At 37.9% G+C, this 25,137-nt stretch overlaps 1 protein-coding gene across 7 annotated transcripts in view; it reads right to left on the reverse strand.

The window, feature by feature from the left end:
- Nucleotides 1–25,137, reverse strand: part of DOCK4 (dedicator of cytokinesis 4) — a 471,214-nt gene that overhangs the window by 291,639 nt on the left and 154,438 nt on the right. The window contains exon 1 of one of the 7 annotated variants that reach the window (XM_034964846.2): nucleotides 16,565–16,649. The exons of the other annotated variants lie outside the window; for them this stretch is intronic. Coding sequence (XP_034820737.2) covers nucleotides 16,565–16,634 — 70 coding nt within the window. The 5' untranslated portion in view covers nucleotides 16,635–16,649. Of the gene's footprint in view, nucleotides 1–16,564; nucleotides 16,650–25,137 lie in introns of those variants that run through there. 7 annotated transcript variants of the gene reach the window in all.

Genomic DNA, 25,137 nt, shown 5'->3' on the forward strand with positions numbered 1-25,137 from the left:
CCTCACTTGGGGTCTCTTCTCTCACTATCTTTTATTTTCTTTATCAGCAACACCAGATCCTTGTAGTTCCTATCACTCACAATGCTGCTTCCTAACTCCAGGTTGCTCATGTGTTTCCTTCTGCTGAGAACAGCCCCATTCACTGTTTGATCATTTTAGACTCAACTAAGAGAGTGTCCCCTCCACCAGAAAGCCTTCCCTGGCTACTCCTACACAAGCATACAGCCAACTCCCCCAACCCTGGGGCTTCACCTTGGAACTCCCATGATACCCAATGCAAGCCCCTCTCATTGCACTCGCCTCTCTATCTGCCCAAGCAACAGACTCTTCCACTAAACTTTGAGTTCCCAGAACTCTTAACACTAGTATATTATCAAACACATAGGAGGAGCTTAATAAAGGCCTCATTACCACTTGCACACCTGTCCCCTACAACAGGGGTCCCCAGCCCCCAGGCCATGGACCAGTACCATTCCTTGGCCTGTTAGGAACCCAACCGCACAGCAGAAGGTGAGTGGCAAGCGGGTGAGCATTACTGTCTGAGCTCCGCCTCCTGTCAGATTAGCAGCGGCATTGGATTCACAGGAGCGTGAACCCCATTGTGAACTGCACATGTGAGGGATCTAGGTTGCACGCTCCTTCTGAGAATTGAATGCCCTAATGGCTGATGATCTGAGGTGGAACAGTTCATCCTGAAACATCCCCCCCACTCACCCTTGTCCGTGGAAAAATTGTCTTCCATGGAACTGGTCCCCGGTGCCAAAAATGTTGGGGACCGCTGCCCTAAAAGAGGGCCAACAAATAACAGCCTACCAGCTACATCCAGTCTGCCACCTATTTTTGTAAGGCCTGTGGGCCAAGAAAGGCTTTTATATCTGTAAATTCTTCGACAAAATTTTAAAAGAGTAATATTTTGTGACATGTAAAAACTATATAAAATTCAAATTTCAGTGTCCACAAAGTTTTATGGAAAGATAACTACATTCATTCATTGACCTACTGTTTATGCCTGCTTTTGCACTATAATGACAGAGTCCCGTGGTCGGAACAGAGATTATATGGCCCCCAAAGCCTATGATATATACTATCGAACCATTTACAGAAAGTGTTTTCCACTCCTGCTCTCCAACTTCCATTCCCTTGCCTATTACTCTCCTGGTCATCTCACTTCAAGGGCACTTTGAACTTCCACTGGAAATGCAACAAAAGTTCAAATTAAAGAGAGTGGAAATGACTGAAAGTGACTTGAGGTGGGAGGTTGATCTTCAACTGTAAACAGAAAATGTTGCTCGGCTGGGCCAGGTAAGGACATAATGAGCTTGGATGAACTCATTTGCTACTCAATGGTACTTTATCATTTGGGACAACTATTAAAAAGGATAAATAATAACATAATTCAACCTCACAAATACATTGGAGAAATCTGAGACTCTTACAGAATTCTAAAGTCCCAAGCCTCTAGGCCCAGAAAAAGGAACTGTGTATAGAGACAGGCTACCTTTCTTTACTCCTTTTTTTGTTTTGTTTTGTTTTCTTGTTTGTTTTTGAGAGAGAGTCTCGCTTTGTTGCCCAGGCTGGAGTACAGTGGTGCAATCTCGGCTCACTGCAACCTCCGCCTCCCGGGTTCAAGAGATTCTCCTGCCTCAGCCTCCCAAGCAGCTGGGATTACAGGTGTGCACCACCACACCCAGTTAATTTTTGTATTTTTAGTAGAGACAGGGTTTCACCATGTTGGCCAGGCTGGTCTCGAACTCCTGACCTCAGGTGATCCACCTGCCTCGGCCTCCCAAAGTGCTGGGATTACAGGCATGAACCACCATGCCCAGTCCTTTACTTATGTTTTTAGTTAATTTCTATTAACTAAATAAAAAATCGTTTGCACCAAACTGATAGGCAAATGATACATATCAGCTCATTTGGCTTTTGTTATTTTGGTCAAAGCAGATTTAATGAACTTAATTAAGTGGAAGACTCACGTGCTAAGAAACTGGGCTGCACCAAAGAACTTTGATTGTATGGAGCCATCAAGGCACAGGCTCAGAAAATAGAAAAAAGAAAGGGACTGGGTTTATTTTTCAAATGTTTATTTGACATCCTTCTCCAAACACAATTTCCTTCAACATCATTTCTTAAGCACTGATTTGAGTACCAAGAAAAGAAGCTGAGACAAGGTGAGTAAATCACAGTCTTTTCTCCGAACTCACAGTCTAGTGAAGGAGAGAGCCATGAAACCAAATAGTTACCATTCCATTTGAGAAAGACAGAACTAAAGGTGAGTACGCAGCAGTACATAGAAGAGGATTAACGATACATCTGGGAGAGAGACAATAAAGCCTCCATGACAAAGATAGCCCTGAACTTGAGTTTTAAATGACGAAAAGGATAGCAAGAGAGAAAGGAAAGGAACAGCAAGCCATCTAGGGAGCAATTGGTAGCTAAGTATCACTAGAGCATGAAGTACAGGTCCCAGAGGGATGAGAAGGCAATGGGAAGTGGTAAATCGACTTTTTAAAAAGATTAACCTGAAGAAGGCTGCAACAAAGGAATATGTTAATATGTTCAAAATCCAAGCCCTCTGAGGGCTGAAAATCTAATAGGTAAAAGCAAAGATAAGAAATGGTTTCTTATATCTTCCTTACATATTACTCTGAGAATACATATTCCTATTCCTAAAGGGAAAGTATGTTGTTGGCAGAATGGAGATCAGACCTTGCATCAAAAGGACCTATCAATGTTTGTTTGAAAACCGCTACTCCACTATTGCGAACACAGAACTACATCATCTCACTAGCATAATCTCAGCACTAAAGGTTTATCAGCCCAATGAAATGGCTGAATTGTAATTGTCGAATAATAACTTAAAACGATCTGGCTAGTCTCTTTAAGAATTAGCAAGTAGGAGATACTTTAACTGCAGAGGAAAGCTTTCTCAACAACTTGGATCAAGTAAAATGGAAACTCAGAGATGAATGAACACTTCTGATCATCATCTACACAGCAAGACAGCAGTGCTCTGCTCTCTGACACAGTCAGCTGCACTGAAAACTGAGCACAGGTTGCTGATGTCTCAGTCTTGCTACAAAAAGTTTCTAATTGCCTCACTGGGTTCCCTTTGTCCATTTCTCTCTCAGCGTTAGACAACAAGCATTTCACACTGAATCATCCTACTGCTCAAACCTGCTCACATGGTCCTGATTATTTTTTAGACCGCTCTCTAATTATTTAAACATAATAATTAATGCTGTGGTTAGAACTTTCCTATTGTCTACCTCAAATATAAATCAGATACCCAGTAGTGCTTATCTTGCAATATTATTTTGCAAGTAAGGTACAATTTTGAGTTTTTCTTCTTCTGTTTCTCAGCATCTGACCCCTTCCAGCTGCGCCTGAAAAATCCATCACTTAGTTGGTGGCACCCAGCTCTGAAATGTGCCTGCTCATTCCTTGGTTCTGTGCTCCATCACTGGCGTCCACTGGATCCAACACATCCTGATAAGTTAATCATTGTGAATGTGCAAGTACAGAAAGGCTGGATGGCCACTCCCAGAAAACAAAATCTCAATTAAACCTTCCGTGTGAAGAATGCACATCCACTCTTCACACCCCAGCATATCTGAGTCTCCTGGCAACCCTGGAGAAGAAAGAATGATTTTAACCTCTCAAATTATACAGCATAGAATTGCTTCTTTCAGGTAGGTTCTGGATATGAAACTGTTGTATAAAAATGAAAATCCTAAAGAGCCTCAAAGGGAGGAAAATAAAATGGGGGAAAAATAATTCATAAAATGTTACCATTCATTTGCAGTACGAGACCAGCAATTGGTGTTTGCAACATCTTTTGCAAAGTCAAACTGAGGTTGGATGAGAACTGTTAGTAACCCTTGAACCTCCATGCTAATTTAAAGGATAGAACTTGTCACTCTGGTTGAATAATCTAAAATGTCAGCCAGCAGTCACTCTTGAACTTACATGGAAATTCATTAGTTCCAACAGACAGCAGTGTTAATGGAGACGGTAATTGCACTCACTGGGTGGTTTGTTTGCATGTGTCCACAGAAGGAGACACTAATTCGAACCAATCTAAGCCCACTTAATTCTTAGAAGTATAAACTACTGATGCAACACAGAAAGAAATTATTTGTGTAAAATATGGCTAAAATGAAACAGTATCATGATTCATTGTTTTTCTGAATATTCATGACAATTAAATAGCTATAATATCTCAAAAAAGATCTGAATATCTAAATCATTGCAAATGTAACTTTCTGATTCGAAATGACTTGAATTTGCTTTCTTAATAGAAGCAAAGCAGCTCCACAGGAGAACCGTTACATCTGCATGAAAACTTCATGGTATCAAGAACTCTGCTACTGGCATGTCACATCTCCAATTCAAATGCTGGCTTCAGATTCCTACTGAACAATATAGAGGATCAGGATCTTCATTTTGCAGAATGCAGAAAAGATGACCTTTTAAGCCTAAACTAGCATTTGGGAGTGTAACAGCAAGCATACAGGAATCTGTTTTCTAAGGAGAACACACCTCAAGACTGAGAAAAGGGCTGGGATGGGCATTCATGTTGGATTTGAACAGCAAATGCTCAAATCTGAGACATACATTCAGCTGTACAAACAAAATTCCTGTTCAACGTCAACTGTGAATAACCCACTTGGCTGTGTTAGTGCCGCCTCAATTAATGCAGCTAAATAATGGATTAACATCCTTCAAGTATTTCTAAACCACAATGAAACTACAAAAATCATGAAACAGGAGCAAGGTGGCTGTAGTGAACACACATTGTTGGTCAGCTTGCCTTTCATCTTTTCTAATAATTATATTTATTTCCTGTAGTTTGAGGGTTACAGGCCCCACACATTCTACACCCTCTCATTTGGGCAATGAGAAAAGTCTTAACAGACTCTTCCTTCAAACTTTAACCAGAGTTGGTGAGAAAGATCTTTCATCTTTTGGGACTTTGAGCTCTGCGACAGACGAAAGCCTAGAGCCACATGGACAAAGCTTGCTAGAAGAAGTCTTCACAGAGGGATGGAGAGAGCTCTGATGATACAATGAACTCGTGGACCCAACAGGTGCTGCAGCAATAGGCTAAGTCAGCTCCTCAGATTTCTCAGTTCATGAACTTTTTAAAAGCAAGTTTGAATTTTGGGCGATTGTCATTTGTAAAAGCACTGGCCACAATCTATGGCAAATACTCAGGAAGAGGTGCAATGTAGGACAAGGATGATGCCTTTTAAGGCAGAAGTCACTGGTACATGTTCTCTTGTGATTTGCAGTGTAACATAGTGAAACTATGCCTATCTGTCCTCTTCATGTAGTACCACCAACCAGAACAGGGCAGAGGGAAAAACAGCAGGAAGATTATACAAATAGCAGGAGCATCATACTACCACTATCTATTAACAACTAGGTCAAAGAATCAGACACTAGCAATCACAAAAAAGCAAGAAAGGATGACACTGGATCCAAGGATGTGGAAAGAGGGGTTGGTTCAGATACCTAGCAAATAAGGATGGCCTTCAGCCCAGGGCATTGCCTACCCAACTGAGACATCCTTCACATAGTCGTTCCACTCCCTGTCTTGTCTGCTGGGTTTCAGTGGAGTTGAGCATCACTCCTCACCTGGTGAAAGTGAGACACCAAAGGCTTTTGTTGTTGTTTCTTTAGGAAACCTTAATTCCACTTTCTTATCTTCACAGTTTTCTTTTCCTTTTTTCCTTCCTCCCCTCCCTCCCTCTTCTCTGTCCTTCCTCATATAAGCTTTATAGTGTTAAAGACTGATCACATCTTCCTGCAAACTTCTCAGAAAGAAAACCAGGCCCAATTCTTATAACCTTCCATTGTGTGCACTGATTCCTAACCTTTAATCAAGTTCCAGCCTCTTCCCTCACTCCCCACCACTCTTTCTTTTCTCTCTCCTGAGCTGCAATTCATCAACTGGCTTTTTTGAAAGAGAATTTGCTATGTGTATTTCATCACTTCAAGCCTCTTCAAATTAATCTTATTGCCACGGGAAGAGTGCTTGCTTTACTCCAGAACATTCTTAAAACTATTAAATGAACCGCTGAAACATACAGGTTTATAAGAGAAATGCTGACAAACCAGAATTACAGTGAGGTGAACATGTCAATAAAGTGTCTCCTGATGAAATACTGAAAGATACATGCACGGTACCTTACAAAGTCCAACAAACAATTCAAACAGTATTGCTTCCTGGGAGTCAAAACAAAAAGCATGTCTACCAAAAAAGAAGGCAGTGGGTTTGCATGATAAGACTGGCCATTATCTCCATAGGAACAAAGCTGGGAAATACAAGTACAAGCACTGAATCCACTGCTGTCTGTGGAACAAAATTCCCTAGAATTTTTAATCTTGTTGTAAGACCCTTAAGTAGGTCATAGCAAGCTTAGAAAATTTTGATAGCAAAAAAAATGTGATGGGTGACAATGTGTACATCATCTTGGAGGAAAAGTATTTTGTTATTCTGACCCAACCTCAACTGCATTAACATTATGAAATATTTAGGAAGAGAATATACAAAAATATCTAGTCAAACACAGAAACTAAAAAAGTTCTGTGCCATCTTCAACTAAAATGTTTGATAACTAATTAAGTATAAGGTGCTGTTTATTTTAAATTGGCAATCCGAAGTGCATGGCTACCAACTACAAATTAAGAAGTTATTTATACAAATAAATTGATTAGATTTTTAGGAAGACCTTCACATATTACTATAATGATGTTTCACATAAATGCGCTCCTTGGCTTCCATTTCTGAGGTTGCTTGCTTTATTTTTAAAAAGGGCCTTTTTGTATTTTGGTATTTGTTGTAAGGAACCAATGAAGGATCTGTCTTATTGTGAATTCCTCCCTACACAACAATGTGTTGCAGTCAGATTCCCATGCATGATGTGAACACTATATAGAACAGCAAGAAATTGCTGAAAAGTAGGCCAGATTTTATTTCCAGCCATATCATTGTGATTTTATGTTGTTTATCTTTATAGGCTCATTTTCCCCAAAGCCCCACACTTGCCTTAAAAAGGTGGAAGGATAGGGAAGAGGTGAAAATAAATGTACTACCTTTTATTCTAGCTTGGAATTAGCATTTAAGCATCCACTGAATAATTTTCTCTAATATATTTTACTTTCCATGAAAAAAAAAAGACATTCTAATCTCTGAGGAAAGAAAAAAGTATCTTTTTACAACATTCCTAAAGGGGAAAAGAGGCATTAAAGTGCTAATTAATTTAGCTAACAAATGTAAATAAAATAAAGCTCATTGTAATAACTTCTGACTTCAATCACTAAATATGTCTGTTTATTTTAGCAATAATCTGAGTAAACAAACAATCTAGTAAGAGACACAGTATATTTTAAAATTTCCAATTTTTATACTGCACATATTTCTGAAAAGCTCAATATAAAGCAAATAATTCCAAGTGAAATGCAATATGCAGACAGATACATCATAATCTAAAAATAGGCCAAGCTTCTTCATTGTTCTAGGGTAGAAAAAAAATGGGCTAACAAAAACAAATATAAAAATAATCATTTTTATGGCCCATTACCTACTGCTTGAGGCTTAAAGAAGAGAAAGGCGAAAAAGCACAAAACTTCAAATTTATGTGGATTTTTGAATACTCCCAACCCCACCACAAAAAGCAAAATAAAACCAAGCAAAAATCCCTCTTCAGGGAGAGTAGCAGTAAATGCCTTTTATTCTAACAGCACATGCTACATCCTGCTAATGAATTCAGCAATACTTTTCAAGGTGTGCCCTAAATTACTTTCTGAATTTTATTTGCAATAATTTCTCATTTTCATTCAAAACTCAAACCTTACCCTCTTTTAGGCTGTATCACTGTTTTCCTGATCTTTTCAGGAAGTAAGGACTGTACTTACCTTTCTTGACTTCATGGGTTATGACTGCTTGACCAGCTTTCATGGTCACAAAATTATTAAAACAGTTCCGCTAAGGACATGGATGGAGAGAGCCAGCACTAGTTTTCCAACATTCACACTCATTGCCCCAAATAACACAGTCCTTGGAAATCTGAGCCACTACATTCCTGTTGAAGAATCATAATCTTCTTTATTCTTGAAAAAATAAGTCTTAAGAGACCTAGTAAGCTCAACATAAAAATCACATCATCATTAATGTTTCCATGTGAAATATAGTGCTCAATCTGAAGCAATACCTAGAAATAAAAGTTCTCAAATGATAGCATCTAAACTTACAAATCCTGCAAGAAAGGAGCACATTTTCAATTCATGGGCTAATCCATTGTGCTTTTGATTGCGTTTTGGCTCTCAGCTCTCTCAAACCTAATATTTTCACTTGCATACTCATATGGGAAATACAGAAAGAGCTGTTCATGTGTGCATTTTGAGGGCAGGATGGAAGGAGAAAGAGATGATATACAAGGCTAAATCATCTGACTGACTGAGATAACCACAGTTTTACAATGAACCAGGTAACCATAGTGGAATCAAACACGATTCCTGAATCTCCTTCTTCAAATGGCTAATAAAAAATTTTTAAATATCTTTTTAAAGGAACTAAGCAAGAAAATGACACTATACGCTATTTTTTGAAAAGTGGCAGGTGGAGGAAAGGAATAAAACTCTAGCATGGCTCTGAATCTGGCCCGTGTCCTCTGCCCCACACATGGTAATGAGGAAAAAGGATCAGCTGACTAAACCCTGAACATCCTCACTTAAATTCTCTAAACTGGAGAAGTTGAATTGGAATTGAAAGTTATAAAGAAAGAAACAATCCTTGAGACTAGACTCTTGTATGTACCAAGGCACCCTGACCACATTCCAAGATACTAAGCAGAGTTGGAGTCAAGTTGAACCACGCATGGCTGCATGGAGTGGGCAGGGGCCTAGGGTATTCAAAAAATTTTGGCCAGATGCGGTGGCTCACGCCTGTAATCCCACACTTTGGAAGGCCAAGGCGGGTGGATTGCTTGAGGCCAGGAGTTTGAGACCAGCCTGGGCATCATGGTGAAACCCCATCCCTACTAAAAACACAAAAATTAGTGTTTGGTGTGGTGGCGTGCACCTGTAATCCCAGCTACTCAGGAGGCTGAGGCAGGAGAACTGCTTGAACCCGGGAGGCGGAGGTTGCAGTGGGCCAAGATCCTGCCATTGCACTCCAGCCTGGGAGACAGAAAAAATGACTCAGTCTCAAAAAAAAAAAAAAAAAACTTAAAGGAGAAAGATGGGGTAACCAGCCATCATTTTATGCTCTGAACTGAGGAAGTTTCTCATGATGTGGGACTTTGCATGCTTCATCTAGGAAAGTCCTGGACACACGGAGATGGTCAACCCATACCCAGGACCCCTAACTGTACTCCATTCCAGCTGAGTTCTCCCTACCCTCACACCCTTGGATTAAAAGCACTGCATTGAAGCTAATAGCCAGCCCTTAAATGGTAGGTGGGGATTTGGAAGACAAATTAGTCCCAGATAAAGTAGAAATAAGATCAAGTGAACTCACTTCTGCGTGGTCAGAGCACACAGATGATGTGGAGAGTGGCCTCCACTATGTATGAGTAAGATGAAATGAGGACAATTATAAAAATATACTACAAAAAGAAAAAAATCTAGCATGCAAAGACATATGTAAACTAAGACTGTAAGAAATATAACCCCAGAAACATAAGAAGACTTTCGGTGAATGTGTCACATTCTATAAAAACTTCATAAAACTATGAATTCTATAAAACAAGGACCAAAGACTAGAAGATAGAACAAAAGACCAAAAGGGAAGACTGTAGAAATCAGGAAATGCATGGAAAACAGAACAATAGTATTATGCAGTTAATAAACAAATTAGAAATAGCAAGGGGCAGAGGAAGTGAAAATCTAATTAATGGCATGGAGTAGAGAGAGAATCACACCGAGTGCAGCAGGAAAGACAAAGAAATTAAAGGAAGGAGAGAGAATGTAATACATGAAGAACTGAGATAAACAAACATAAAGATGATTGTTGTTCTGCACACAGAAGTGTTCATATTAAAAAACAAAACAAAACCAGGCACTACAGAAAATTACAACACTCATTTAAAAAAAGCTCTCCAGAATAAAGGAAGAAGTCAATGTGCAGATCAAAAGGGCATTCCTACACCAGCAAAAATTTAAACATAATTTTTAAAAAATCGAGCTATAACTTGAATAAGTTTTTGAACATAAGAAAGAAAAAATTGTTCTTTGATCTGGGATCTTAAAATAATAAAAAAACTTCAAGTATCAAATATAAAAAGGAAGTTATCTACTAGAGGGAGAAAGACAAGAAAAATAGGCTGACCACAGATATCTTCACAATAATATTCAGTGTCAGAAGACCCATGTCTTTAAAAAAGGAAACAGGTATGACCCAAGAATATTAAATCCAGCTAATCTGCAATTCAAGCATAAAAACAAAAGGCAGGCATCTGTAAACATGTAAAAACTCAGGAAATAGCACACCCATGAGTCTTTCCTTAGAATAAACAAACCAAAAAAAAAGGACTTGACAATGAAAATTTGGATAAACAAGAAATGAATAAAAATAAATAATCAGACATGGAAAAACTGTGGCAAAAGGATTAATGGTGAGCACAGAATCCATTTAAATATAGAACTAAGACTAAACAACTGGGGCATTATGATTGTAGATCAGAGAATGAATGTTGTGAAACCTGAAAAAAAGAAAAAAATAACACAAGCAACATAAGGGGAGGTGGGAGAAAGCACAAGTGTGTTAATCTCTGGTTTCATAACAGGGAGACAATATGTAATAACTAAAATGTCTAAATTTCATTTGCTTTTAAATTTTTATGTTGAGATATATATAACAAAGGGTACGGATCTTAGGGTGCACAGTGTGATGGGTTCTGACAAATATATATACAGACAGTTCCCAACTTACAGTGGTCTTAGAGGATTTCTTTTTTTTTTTTTTCGGAGACGGAGTCTCGCTCCATCGCCCAGGCTGGAGTGCAATGGCATGATCTCTACCCACTGCAACCTCCACCACCCGGGTTCAAACGATTCTCCTGCCTCAGCCTCCCAAGTCACTGGAATTACAGGCGCCCACCACCACACCCAGCTAATTTTTGTATTTTTAGTAAGGAAGGGGTTTCACTATGTTGGCCAGGCTGGTCTCGTACTCCTGACCTCAGGTGATCCACCCGCCTTTGCCTCCCATAGTGCTGGGATTACAAGCGTGAGCCACCATGCCCTGCCTGACAGGATTTAACTTTACATGATGTGAAAGCAATACACACTGACAGTAGAAACCACACTTCAAATTTTGAATTTTGAACTTTTCCCAAGCTAGTGATATATGGTATAATGCTCTCCTGTGATGCTGGGCAGTGGAGGCAAGCCATTCTGTTTTTCACTTTCAGCACAGTATTCAATAAATTACATGAGATATTCAACACTTTATTACAAAATAGGCTTTGTGTTAGATGATTTTGTCCAGCTGTAGGTCAATGTAAGTTTTCTGAGCACGTTTAAGGCAGGCTAGGCTAAGATAAGATGTTCAGTAAGTTAGGTGTATTAAATACATTTTCAACTTAAGATATTTTTACTGTACGATGGGTTTGTCAGCCTGTAACTCCATTGTCAGTCGAGAAGCATCTGCAAACTGTAGCTGTTTAACCAATGCCCCAACTAGGATATAGAATGTTACCATCATCCCAGAAACTTCCTTTTTGCACCTTTCCAGGTAATCTTCCTCCCATTCATCTCATAGGCAACCACTGTTCTGATTTCTATGACCACAGAAAAGTTTTGGCTGTTCTTGAACATTATATAAACAGACTCATACAAGAGATACTCTATTATGCCTGCCTTCTTTTGCTCAATATAATGTGAAATATATCCATGTCATTGTGTATATTAATAGTCCTTTTAAAATTTATTATTCCATTACATGACTATACAGTTTCTTTATATAATTTCTAAGTATTTATGATTAGGAACAAATCTGAACACTCTTGCACTTTTTTGTGGACATAGGTTTTCATTTCTTTTGAATAAATACCAGCAGAATTACAAGATCATTAGATAGGGGTAAATTTAATTTTATAAGAGATATTCTTTCATAGGGTCTATATCATTTTACATTTCCACCAGGACTGTATGAAAGTTCCAGTTGCTCCATATCCTCATATAAACCTTATATTTTTAGTAGTTTTAATTTCAGCCATTCTAATGGTTATAATACGATTATGGCTCCAACCTCCTAATTTTTTATGATAAAATTAATCAGAAGTCAAAAGGTTATCCAGTTTCATTTTATTAAATGTAAAGGTTTAAACTTTAAAATAGCATGGACAGCAGGTTAGCATTGTTATAAAATTATTCATGCCTGTCTACCTATCCATTCATTCATCCTTCTATCCGTATATTTGAAGAGGCTGATATTTCCCAGATCATAACATTTTATATCTGTCAAGTAAGATTTGGAGGTGCTTTGTAACTGTCTTCTTTTTATTTTTCCATGTTACTTAGATTTTATAAAATGAGTACATCTCATTTTTTAAAAATATGTAAAGCCATTATTTGTTGTTTGGGGGACTGGGAAGCCATAAAGCCACATAAATGTGCACAGAGGAAAAAATATGGAGTTGAGGTCAAAGTGCTTTTGAAGAATTAATTAGCAGGCATATCAATAGGTCATCTCTATTTTGGAGACTTTTGAGTCCTCAAAATCTTTTTAGGGAGGAGCAACGAAAGCAGCTGAGTGATGACAAATACTAATGTCACCCTGCTACATAATTGGATCAGGGCTGAAGATCAATATGCCAAGTGAGGTCAAGAACAGTCTGGAGGTGACAGTACTGTCACTCTTGTGCCACCACTGGCTGTGGAGCTTCAACTGCACCCAGGACAGGCTACCCCCTTAGTGTCATTAAGTGTGTGTCTTGACAACCAACACCAGCGGGTCACATTTCTCCTCCAAGTGACCAAAGTAACAAAAAAAGTAAAATGCTAGGAGAAGAAGCTAGATAATTCTCAAAGAAGTCAAACTCTGTTTGGTTCTAAGGAAAGAACATAACCTTTGGAGCCAGCTAGAGCTGATTTAAATCCTTGTTCTTCAGTCACCAACTGTAATGTTTTGTGGCTACAAGCTATTCCAACTCGACAGGAACTCTTTTAAAAAGGCAACATATTAGACCAATGTCGCTATCTTCTAGGCCTAGGATATGGTGCATACCAGCAGATTTATCCATGGAAGTGTTCATGTTCATTTTATGCCGCTCCTTTGCTTCTGAAGAGGTAGTCTAGTTTTTTCACAGTACAAAGTGAATAACAGGAAAGGGACTTAGATGGAGGAGGCAGAACAGAGAAGCCATGAGTGTTAACATTCTCTTACCATGATATATTATATTGTTTCCGGCTCAGTGAATCTCCAAGATCCCCCAGAATCATCATCCATATTTCAACACACACTTCAGATGCATTCCACTCTTAAGTATAAGTGATGTCGGAATTGTCTCCAACTTTTACATTATTATTTCAATGAAAAGATGTTTCCTGATTACCTACAGTGGAAGGAACCCTGCCACAATTCCTGCTGATAACATTGAATTACCAAGCACTTACTGTGATATGTAGAAAATTGAAGGTTTTAAAGAGGATTTCATTTGGGGGGGGGGGGCTTAAAGATGCATAAATCTAGTTATAAACTGTCATTTTTCCACTTTTTCCCTTAAGTAATTGCCTACTTGAAGTCTTCTGTTTTTTGTTGTTGCTGTTGTTGTTGTTTTTATAAATTATACTTATCCTTAAACTAACCTTGGAATGATGAATGTAGGAAAGCCTTATCTTTCTGAAGGATTTTCTGACTCTCAAATTGCTGACCACTTGCCCCCCGAGCCAGCTTTACCTAGGTATATGGGCTAGAGTAGAGTCGCAGACATCTCCTGTTTGGACAGAACTATGTTTAAAAACAATTATAACTACTGCCAACATTTAAGAATTAGGAGTTTTTCTCAAAAAAAATTTAATTTCAGCTTTTCCTAAAAAATCAGAGAACCTAGTTACTCCACGTCTTTATTTCCCATGTTAATAACTGAGTTTGAGTTAAATAATAACACCTGATCCCTTTAGATGGAGAACACAGTCTCAAATTATTCCTATAACTTTCACCTTAGACCTCTATACTCATGCTTGGCCTCAGTTAGCATTTAAGTTTTCAGACCCTACCATACAACACATTTATTCTATTGTAATTGCCTTATTCATACTGCCATTTTTACTAATAAAATGTAAGTGGTTTGGGGCCCAGACTTGTAACTTACCTTGCATGTAACCCACTACCTGGGAAAATAGACTCTCTCTATATGTATACTGACCCAATTTTAAGTGAGGTCAAAATGCTTTAGAGAAAGTTTAATGAAACTGATATTAAACAACAAAAAGCAATTAAATGGAAATTCTTCAACAAGATTCTCAAGCAGTAGAGATTAAATTTCTAGTTTCTGTACTATGAAATCTTAGCTTCTAACTCATCAGAATTCTAAAGAGAAACACCTTCTTATTTAAGTGATACAGGGGAAATTCTACCACATGTAGACACTGTACTTTGGTTTCAAAATGTACAATAATAATGGCTTATTTAAATAAATCATTGTGCCCCATACAGAAGAAATACTAGACAGCATTAAGAAGGATGTTGTAGGAGAAAATTTAACCACATGAAAAACTGATCAAGAAGTATCATTTGCCAAGGCACAGTGAACCACTATAGACATTTCAATAGATAGTTGTGGAGGCACAGTGAACCAGAACAGACATTTCAATAAATAACACAGATGCTGAGGTATGGTGAACCAACAGACACAGCTCAAAAAATAGGTAGATGATGAGCCACGGTAAACCAACACACACATTTCAGTAAGTACAGAAGATGCCGAGGCACAGTGAACCCACAAATACATTTCAATAAATAGATACATTATTAGGCACAGTGACCCAATACACATTTCAATAAATAGGTAGATGCTAAGGCAGAGTGAACCAAAAAAAAAGTATCATTAAATGAAAGGAGCAGATTCTAAAATAGTTCATGCAGTATTACTCCATTAAAAAATGTGTATGTAATTACATTGTGCATTAAATTTGTGCATATGTATATGTTTATGAACATGCATTTAAAAAGTCAAAATATATGCAATGTCTGAAAAGACTTTAAAAAGTCTAAGTATATGCAGTGTCTAAAGTAGTTATCTCTGGATGACGGATTTAGAGGTAATTTTTTTTTTACGTTTTTGACAAATGATCAAATATAATTTTTTGGTAAGACAATGATAACATATACCAGCTCAGGCTCAGATGCAGCTCTGAGTTGAGATGTCTGATGAACTATTTTTCTTGGGTTTAACAGGGAAATACTGTTGAACACTACTAATAAAAATCCTTCTGGAGTCTCCAATACCCATCTATTGTGACAGGAAGGTCACAGAATGCCCAATTATTATAATTCTCTTCAGAAGAGGTGAGACCCTGAGGTGTAGCTGTCAGAGTAGATAAGAATATGCAATTATGAAGTTAAAAATGTATTTCCTCTGGCCTGAAGGAATACGGGAGAGAAGAAAATGGGGTCATGGTATATTTCCATATTAGCTAACGTTTTAATCAAATCACAACCTTTAACAGATTTTTAAGCATAACAATATGCTGTAATTCAATGTATATGAATACACAACAAATTTCAGATGAAGGTTGGTGGGGTCTTTGACAAACTCACCATTCCATGGATAAAAAACAATTTCAAAAATGCTGGAAGTTAATTATGCCAAATCATATAATTACTGTGTAACAATAAACCTGGGCATAAAATCCACATCTTCAGATTCCAAACCCAATACCATTTCTACTCTACCCATCTGTTTCTTGTTCCATTTCACCATGGGGGTAACACAGGATTGAAAAAGACTTTTTAGTAAGTGGTTCCTGTTCTGCTATTAACTTACATTTTGGAAAAGATACTTCCCACTTATGAGTTTCCTTTTCTCATCAATAAAATGAAGGACCAAACATACATTATTTCCATGACCCCATCCCCCCACAACCCGAAAATTCTGTGATTCTATGGCAAAGAGAAGATATTTGCTTGGACCCAGCCTGCCCCTTTTGCATCAAATAGCGTACTTCTGGACAGTCAAGCTGTACCCCACTGGAATGAGAGTGTCAGCCTATGGGCTTATAGGGGAATACAGCTGCCAATGTAAAGATTCTCCAGTTGATAGGCAAGCGAGGTGGCACACGTGTGTAGTCCTAGCTACTCAGGAGGCTGAGGCAAGAGGACTGCTGGAGGCAAGGAGTTCAAGGCTACAGTGTACTACTACCACTCTTGTGAACAGCCACTGCACTCCAGCCTGGGCAACACAGCAAATCATTTCTTAAATAAAAAAAAAAAAAAAAGAAAAAAGATTATCCAGTCCTTTGATGGAACGAAAATAATAGTCATCTGCAAGGCGACAGAGTTATAATATCTGAGGATGTTTATTCCTCATTTAGTGAACCTTATTCTACTTACTAGAACAGACATCATTGTAGTCCAGAGGAATCAGTGACCAGGAGACGAAGACATTGTGCTCCAAGCTCATGTCTTATCTGCCTAAGGATAGGAAGATCATCTTGAAAGTGTGAACGAGGATATTCTCAGTGTCTTGCAGACATTGAGGAAGGATCAAGAACCTACCAAACAATATTGAACAAAATTCACATCCAAGACAGCCAAGGTTAATAAAAGTCTGAGGAGAGGCTAGAAGACTAACACATGCTGAGTAGAAGTTCCATGAATGCCACCATGAATGACAAAAAAACAGAGCAAATAAGTCAGGGGAAAAAATGGTATTTAGTTGATATGCATAATCTATATAAAATTAAATCTTTGCTGTCCAACTGCTTACCATCTGCATGACCAATCATCTTGGGATAACTTGCTTCTGTTAACACACTTGATTTACTTCAAGGTTGACACTTAGCATGTCAGGCAGTGCTATGGTTTGAATATGGCTTGTCTCCTCTGAAACTCATGTTGAAATGTGATTGCCATCATGGCACGGTTGGGAGGTGGTGGGGCCTTCAAGAGGTAATTTGATCATGAAGAGTTATTTATGTCTTTCTCATGAGAGTGTGTTAATCTCATGGGAGTAAGTTAGTTACCATGAAAGCGGGTTGTTATAAAGCAAGCTCAGCCTCCCGTGCTTGTTTCTTTTGCACCGCCCCGCCCGCAAGTTCTCCCACCATGTGGTGTTTTCCATCATGTTATAACGCAGCATGAGGCCCTCACCTGATGCGGCCACTCCATCTTGGACTTCCCAGCCTCCAGAATTGCAAGCTAAATAAACTTCTTTCTTTTATAAATTATCCAGTCTCAGGTATTCTGTTATAGCAACAGACAATGAACTAAGACAGGCAGAGAAAGGAAAATAATCACACACTAACCAGTGAAATAAAGAGAGACTTTCACACTTCTTCACTGACATGGTTACTAAATCCCCTTTATAAAAAAAAAAAAAACTTACTCAATAATCTCATTATTCTCTCTAGAAAATTAACCAATGTTACTCATAAATTATAATATTCAACTCATCTAGAACCTGCCACAAATCAACTGTTATCCACAAAGAATGGGGTGTTAAAAACAGGAGCTTACTTGTTTTGATTAGTACACAATGATGAATTAATAACATAAACACACAACAATGAGATGTTACAGTGTAGATAACCAAGACATTGCCTAAAATGTTAAAGGCAAGATTAAATCTCTATTAAAAAGACATCCATAAAGCTATTAATGGAGAGAATGAAGTGTCACAGAATCATGAATGTTAATGAAAAAGGCAGATAAGCCATTCTCACAGAAAGCAATCAATTACAAGCACCAGTAGATGCGAATGTCAGGGAATGAACAGGCAACCCTGGATAGAGGGGATTTGAGAATATTTGACCTCAATATGACTTCTCCATAGTATCTAAATACCCCCTAGATAAGCTAATTCTGGGTCCCAAGTAGTTGTAATGAAAGCTCATGGCTTCCACTCTGAAATAAGAATCTTAAAGAGGAAGCAATTGGAAGACTTTATTATTTTGCATCTGAGCTAGGAAAACTAAGTGTAAAGAAAAGACTTTCTGAAGATTTCCCAATGAGTGACTTAGAATAATAATTATTAATAACAATAATAAATCATAGCTGCAGCTTCTCTTGGATAGCACTTAACATAGTGACTTAAATGCTTTACTTATGTCCTATCAATTAAGTTCCCAAGTACTCTGTGAGGTACATACTATTATTATCAATTGCAGTTTGCAGATAAGGAAACTGAAACACAGAGAAGCTATATCATTTAACCACGGTCATACAGTAGGTATGAGGGAGAATGAGGAATAAACCTAGGAAGTTTGTTCCAGAGTCTGTGCTCTTAAACACTGCCTTATACCATTGCTTACTATCCTGGCTTTTGTACTAGTAAGGTTCCCCCCATTTCTGAACTATATCAGCATGAATAAAACACTGCGTGCTGGACTGGAAATAGTAGAAGACAAGGAATCAAATGACACGAATTCTGCCAAAAACCTGTGTCCTTGGGCACCTCATTCTACTTTTCTGGGCTTTAGGTTCTCCTTTTCCATAAAAATGATCTGTATTGGATGATCTTAGATATTTTTATCTAGTACTCATCAAGGTATGTAAGTTTTTCTACTTAAATTATGTCTTAGTAAATTTTTATCTTTAGCCCAAAATTCATCTGTTACTCTAAACTCATAAATCCAAGTGTCTACTTGACATCTCCATTGGTGTCTAACATGTCCTTCAAACACAGCAGGTCTGAAATCAAATTCTTCCTTCCTCTACCTACCTTTGGGTATTAACCTACCCAAATCCCCTGATCCCACCACGTTCTTACTCACCTCGTGAAATACAACTCTCTTGCACTAGTTGTTCAGGCCCCAAACCTTTTTTTTTCTCATCATACCTTACATCCAATCGTTGAGCAAACTCACTGGATAGGTTCTTTAACATAAATCCTGAGTTGAACCATCTCACACCACCAGAACTACAATTATCCTGGCCCAAGCTCTCACCATCTCTCATTTTGTCTATTGCTACAGTTTCTAACTCTTCCCAGCCCTCAGCCCATGAGCCTCTTCCCTTGCTTCATGGGGCAATGCCTAGAAGGATCCTCCTAACCCCAAAACCCTTCATGTCTCTCCTCTACTCAGATTCTCACTCAGAATGAAAACTCACATCCTTTTCACAGCTAATAAAGCCCCAGGTGATCTGGTTCCTCAGTCCAGCTACAGCTTCTCCTCACCTCTGCCTTGCTGAGCTCACCTCCTGCCATTTTCCCCTTCCTCATTCCACTGGCCATTCTGGACCCTTTCTGGCTCTTCAGTCACAGCAGGCACACTCATCCTTTCTTATTTTTATATCTGCCTCTGTTTAGAACACTTTCCCCCAGATATTTGAGTGACTTATCCTCTCAATTTCTTTAAGGTCTTGGGTCAAATGTCACCTTACAACAAGAGTTTGACCACTGTAAAAAGGCAACACCCTTCCACTGACAAGCTCCATTTTCTTACTCTAATTTATCTTCCTAGCATTTCTCCACTCTCCCACTCCCTCCACATCATCATTTTTCTCCACATTAAAATGTTAGCTCTATGAGACTAGGGAATTATTCACTGCTATAAACCCACAGCCTGTATTAATATCTGGCACATAGCAGATTCTCAGTAAATATTTGTAAAACACATGAACAACTCAGCAAATAATTTATCACAATGTGTTATAATAATTATTTGTCACTAAATGCTCCTTGGCTGAGAACAAAGATCAAGTCTTTTCACCATACACGCTTGAAACTTAGCACTTGCCTGAAAGATAGTAATTGCCCAATAATATCTGAGGATATTCTTAAAATAACAAGTTAGGAATGAATAAATTCAAATGTCATGGCTCTAAGTCTGATGTGTGATAGGCTGGTGAGAGCACACCATTTTGTTCAAGAGAGAAACAGTTGACTAACAGTCATCAAAAGCAAAGCCATAGCAAATACTACCATTTAAAAAATGAGGGAATATATGTCAATTGCCATTTGCCAAACCCCCCAAAAAAGTTTGTTAAATCCACGCCTCATAACGTGAAGTTAAGAAAATCACAGTACATTTTTAACGGAGTGGAAAGAATGCAAGTTCCCTTTAGCTATAATGTATAAGTTTATACAGTCATGGCATATGGAACTGCTGCTTAGAGAAATCATTGTTCAATACCCTATCCCTTAAATAACAACTGTACAGAAAAGCTTGTCAACTCAAAACATCCTTATCATTTGTGTTTGTTTCTTTATTGGATATACTTGGCATTTACTGGATTCTGTGAACTTTTACTGGCAGGGAAAAAAAGCAATCCTAGCCCATTCTACCTTATAATCTATACAATATAACATAAAAGGTAATAATCAACCAGATTTATACAAGTATACCCACCATCTATACAACTTTGGAATTCTCAAAAGAAAGCATTCTTCATTTGTTCTGCCTTGAATCATTTAAGAAAATTCAGACAATTGAAAAAATAGATTTAGGACAACTGTATTCTTATGATAAAAGATACAGGTCAGTAATAAAAAAGTAAAAACCAAGATAAAAAGAAATACTTTCCTAAAAATGCTGCCAAATTGGAGAAGAAAAGAAAACCCTTCAATGGACATGTCTACCTAATACTTCTGCTTCCAACCAAGATGGAACAAAAGAAACTGGATTTAACCCACTGCCTGAAACAACAAAAAAGCTACTTGGGAGGCTGAGGTGGGAGGATCACTTGAGCCATGATCTCATTACTGCACTCCAGCCTGGGTGACAGAGTGAGACCCTGTCTCAAAACAATGACAACAAACTGGATAATATATGAAACAATGGTTTTTCAAGACAGCAGATTTCAGGCATTGAAGAACATGTTCCTTGAGAGAGGGGCTACATATGATGTGAGCCCTATGATTGCCCCAGCTTACTCCCTTGATAGAGGGTCCAGGCCATGGAGCACTGGAGGAACCAAAATAGAGCCCATCCAACTCCCTGAGCTGAGAGAAAAAGAGTTGGGAGTCTGAGGGGACCAAGGCAGCTTAGAGTTTACAGCAGCAGCGAGGAAAAAGCTACAATGAGAAAGAATCACAGAAATCTGCAAAGGTTCTACTTTAAGTATCCCAGAAAACATTAACCAGTGCAAAATGTGAGGAAACGACATGACTCTGGGGAAAGAACCACTCTGAAGGATTAGAAGGAAGAGTACCTGAAATTCACATGGGGCCTGTTCCCATTAGTCAGACTAGAAAACCTCCTAATTCGTGCGACACTTTGGAGAGAAAAGTTTGCCTCAGTTTTAAGGCAAAAGTAACCCTAGACTAAATGAGACTCTGTCCCAACTAACAAAACCTAAAAGCAAGACCCAAGAGAATCAAGTTAACTTAAGTGCACCCCAGAAGGAAGGTTAAGAGTATTTACAGATATTCAAAATATTCGCTACCTAAACTGGTAAAATCCACTGATACACAATAAAAATTCTACAAAAGTGCAAATAAGCAGGAAAATATAGTCCTTTGTATGAAGAAAAATCAACCAATCTAAAATGACTCAGAACTAATACAGATGTTAGAATTAGCACACAAAGACATTGGAATAGTATTATAACTGTATTCCATATATTCAAAAATTTAATGGAGACATTAAAAGACATTAGAAAGACCAAAATCAAATTTTTAGAGATTTTGTAAAAACTATCATGTGATATGGAAAAAGCAAACAAAACTACTAATGGGATTAACATTAGACACTGAAGAACAAAAGATTAATGAAGTTGAAAACATAAAATTAGCAACTATCCTAAATGAAACACAGAGAAAATTAGTTTATTTATTTATTTATTGGAGATGGAGTCTTGCTTGCTCAGTTGCCCAGGCTGGAGGGCAATGGCATGATTATAGCTCACCACAGCCTGGAGCCCCTGGGCTCGAGGGATCCTCCTGTCTCAGCCATCTGAGTAGCTAGGACTGCAGGTGCATGCCACCATGCCCGGCTAGGTTTTTATTTTTGTAGAAATGGGGTCTCGCTATGTTGCAGAGGCTCATCTATAATGCCTGGCCTCAAGGGATCCTCCCACCTTCACCTCCCAAAGCACTGGGATTACAGGTGTGAGCTACTATGCCTGGCCGAGAAAAAAATTTTCAACACAACATCTGTGATCTGTGAGGACAATGTCTCGTGGCCTATTATGTGAGTAACTGTAGTCTCCAAATGAGGGGCAGGGACAAAGAAAGCATTTGAATAAATAATGGCTAAAATTTTTCCAAATTTGATAAGAACATAAATCTACAGATCCAAGAAGCTTAATGAAGCACATGCATAAGAAACATGAAGAAAACTATACATCATAATTAAACGACTTAGAGCCAATGCTAAGGAAAAAATTCTTAAAAATATAAAAGAGAAAGGCTGGACGTGGTGGCTCACGCCTAGCACTTTGGGAGGCTGAGGCAGGTGGACTACCTGAGCTCGGGAGTTCGAGACCAGCCTGGGCAACATGGTAAAACCCCATCTCTACTAAAAATACAAAAAAAAAAATTAACCAGGTGTGGTGGTAGATTCCTGTAATCCCAGCTACTCAGGAGGCTGAGACAGGAGAATCGCTTGACCCCAGGAGGGAGAGGTTGCAATAAGCCAAGATCAAGCCATTGCACTCCAGCATGGGCAACGGAGCGAGACCCCATCTCAAAAAAACAAAACAAAACAAAACAAACAAACAAAAAGAGAAAAATGCACATTAAGTACAGAGGAAGAAAGGTAAGAATGACATTATTTTTCTCATAAATAATACAATCAAGAATCAATTTCTGCAAGAAAGTAGAGAAACGTCTCTAAACACTGGAAGAAAAAGAAAAAAAAAACATCAACCTAGAATTCTACATCCAGTAGAAATATCTTTCTTTTTTTTTTTATTTTAAGTTCCAGGATACACGTGCAGGACATGTAGGTTTGTTATGTAGGTAAACATGTGCCATGGTGGTTTGCTGCACCTATCAACCCATCACCTAGGTATTAAGCCCCACACGCATTAGCTATTTATCCTGATGATCTCCCTCCCCCTACCTCCCCCAAAATATCTTTCAGAAACGAATGTTAGATAAAAACTTATTCAGACATACAAAGGCTGAAAGAATTCACTACCAGCAGAACAGCATTACAAGACATAGTGAAGGAAGCCCTTCAGGCAGATGGAAATGTGGATGTACACAAAGCAATAAAGAGCACCAAAAGTGGTAATTACATGGGTAAATATTTTTTTTTGAATTTGCTATTATTTAAATCACCTTAAAAGTCAATTGACTGTTCTAACAAAAATAATAATATATTCTGGAGTTTATAACTTATATAAATACAGTGTACGACAGTACCACAAAGGCTGGAGGGAGAGAAATTGAAGTATATTATTGTAATCTTGTTATGCTACATGTGAAATGGTGTAATATCACTTGAAGGTAAACTGTGACAAGTTAAAGATGTATGTTAAAACCTTTAAGTAATCATTAAATAAAAGAGACTTACAGTTGATAAGCGAAGAGAGGAAATAAATTATAATCATTAAAATAAAATTGTACTAAAGAAGACAGAAAAAGAAGAAAAGGTACAAAAAACAAATAAGACAAATAGAATACATATAGCAAGAGGACAGATTAAAATCTCAGGACATCAATGATCACATTAAATGCCAATGGGTGTAAATACCACAATTAAAAGGCAGAGATTGTCATATTGGATTAAAAAAGCAAGACTAAACTATATGCTGTCTACAAGGAAAGCACTTCACATATAAAGGCACAAGTTAACATGCTAACATTAGCCAAAAGAAAGCTGGAGTAGTTATATTAACATCAGACAAAGTAGATTTCAGGGCATAAGATAGTAGCACAAAGATTATTGCACAATGATAAAATCATCAAGGGGACCTACCAATCCTAAATATTTATGTACCTAAAAACAGAGCTGAAAAATACATCTAATAACATCTCTATCAAGTCAGATGTGCTGGAAAGGTTTGGTGTTTGGAGACTTAGTGACTTAAATCTGAATATTAGCTTCACCACTACTGATTTTGTGACCCAGGGCACATGGATATAATCCTTTGGAGTTTCATTTCTTTTTCTATATGATAAGTGTACTCAAACTAGGTAGCTATTTTAAGAATTTAAGAGGATCTGTCTCAACACCTAGCATGATGTCTGATACAGAGCAGACACTCAAAACTGGTTATTTTCCTCTCCTTTTATTTGTCACTGTGTCTGTTTTAGCTTTCCTTCTAAAAGGAGACATTCAGCAGCACAAATAAAATCTGGCACTTTCCCCCAGAATTTAAAGAGGCCTCTCCTAAAACACTTTAAAATACTGGTCATCTTTGAACCAGTCTTGTTTGTATTTAAGTTTTAAGGGAGGTCTCCAACTGAGATAAACGTTTCCCTGGACTATGGAGGAGGCTCTTTTGCTATCCAATGTTAAGGTCACTGGATTGATTCCCTGACTTTAAATGAACTATACACAAATCAGCACAATCCTAAATATGGTATTTACTTGCCCAACAACCTTTTTAGTATGCTGTAGTAATCCACATAGATTACATAACATTATACTAGCCCAGAAATACTTTTAGGTATTGAATTTCAATTAGTCTTCCACATTGGTAAACAATCATTTAGATAGAAAGATTAAAGGTAGTCATTGATATAAATGACTAATAACAGTAGCCCCAATAATACGCTTTTAGACAAAATTCAAATGTTGGATTTCATTGAAGAGTCTGACAGAGAGAGAGAGAGAGAGACAGCAAGCGCGCAAGAGAGAAAGCTCTAGCTTCCAGCTTCCAGCTTCCAGTGTATACTTAACTCTTTCAAAATTAACTTTTATATTAGGAGAATTGCTCATTTCAATCCTGATTTTTTTACTGATTTGAAAGTCTGCATAAGTTTTCATGTTGTCAAGACAAATTGAAATTGCCAAGTATTACTAAAATCCAAATTCTGAAGCTAGAACATCTATGTATTGTTTTTGTTTAGC

The sequence above is a fragment of the Pan paniscus genome, chromosome 6, assembly GCF_029289425.2.
Source record: "Pan paniscus chromosome 6, NHGRI_mPanPan1-v2.0_pri, whole genome shotgun sequence".
Classification (NCBI taxonomy): Eukaryota; Metazoa; Chordata; class Mammalia; order Primates; family Hominidae; genus Pan; species Pan paniscus.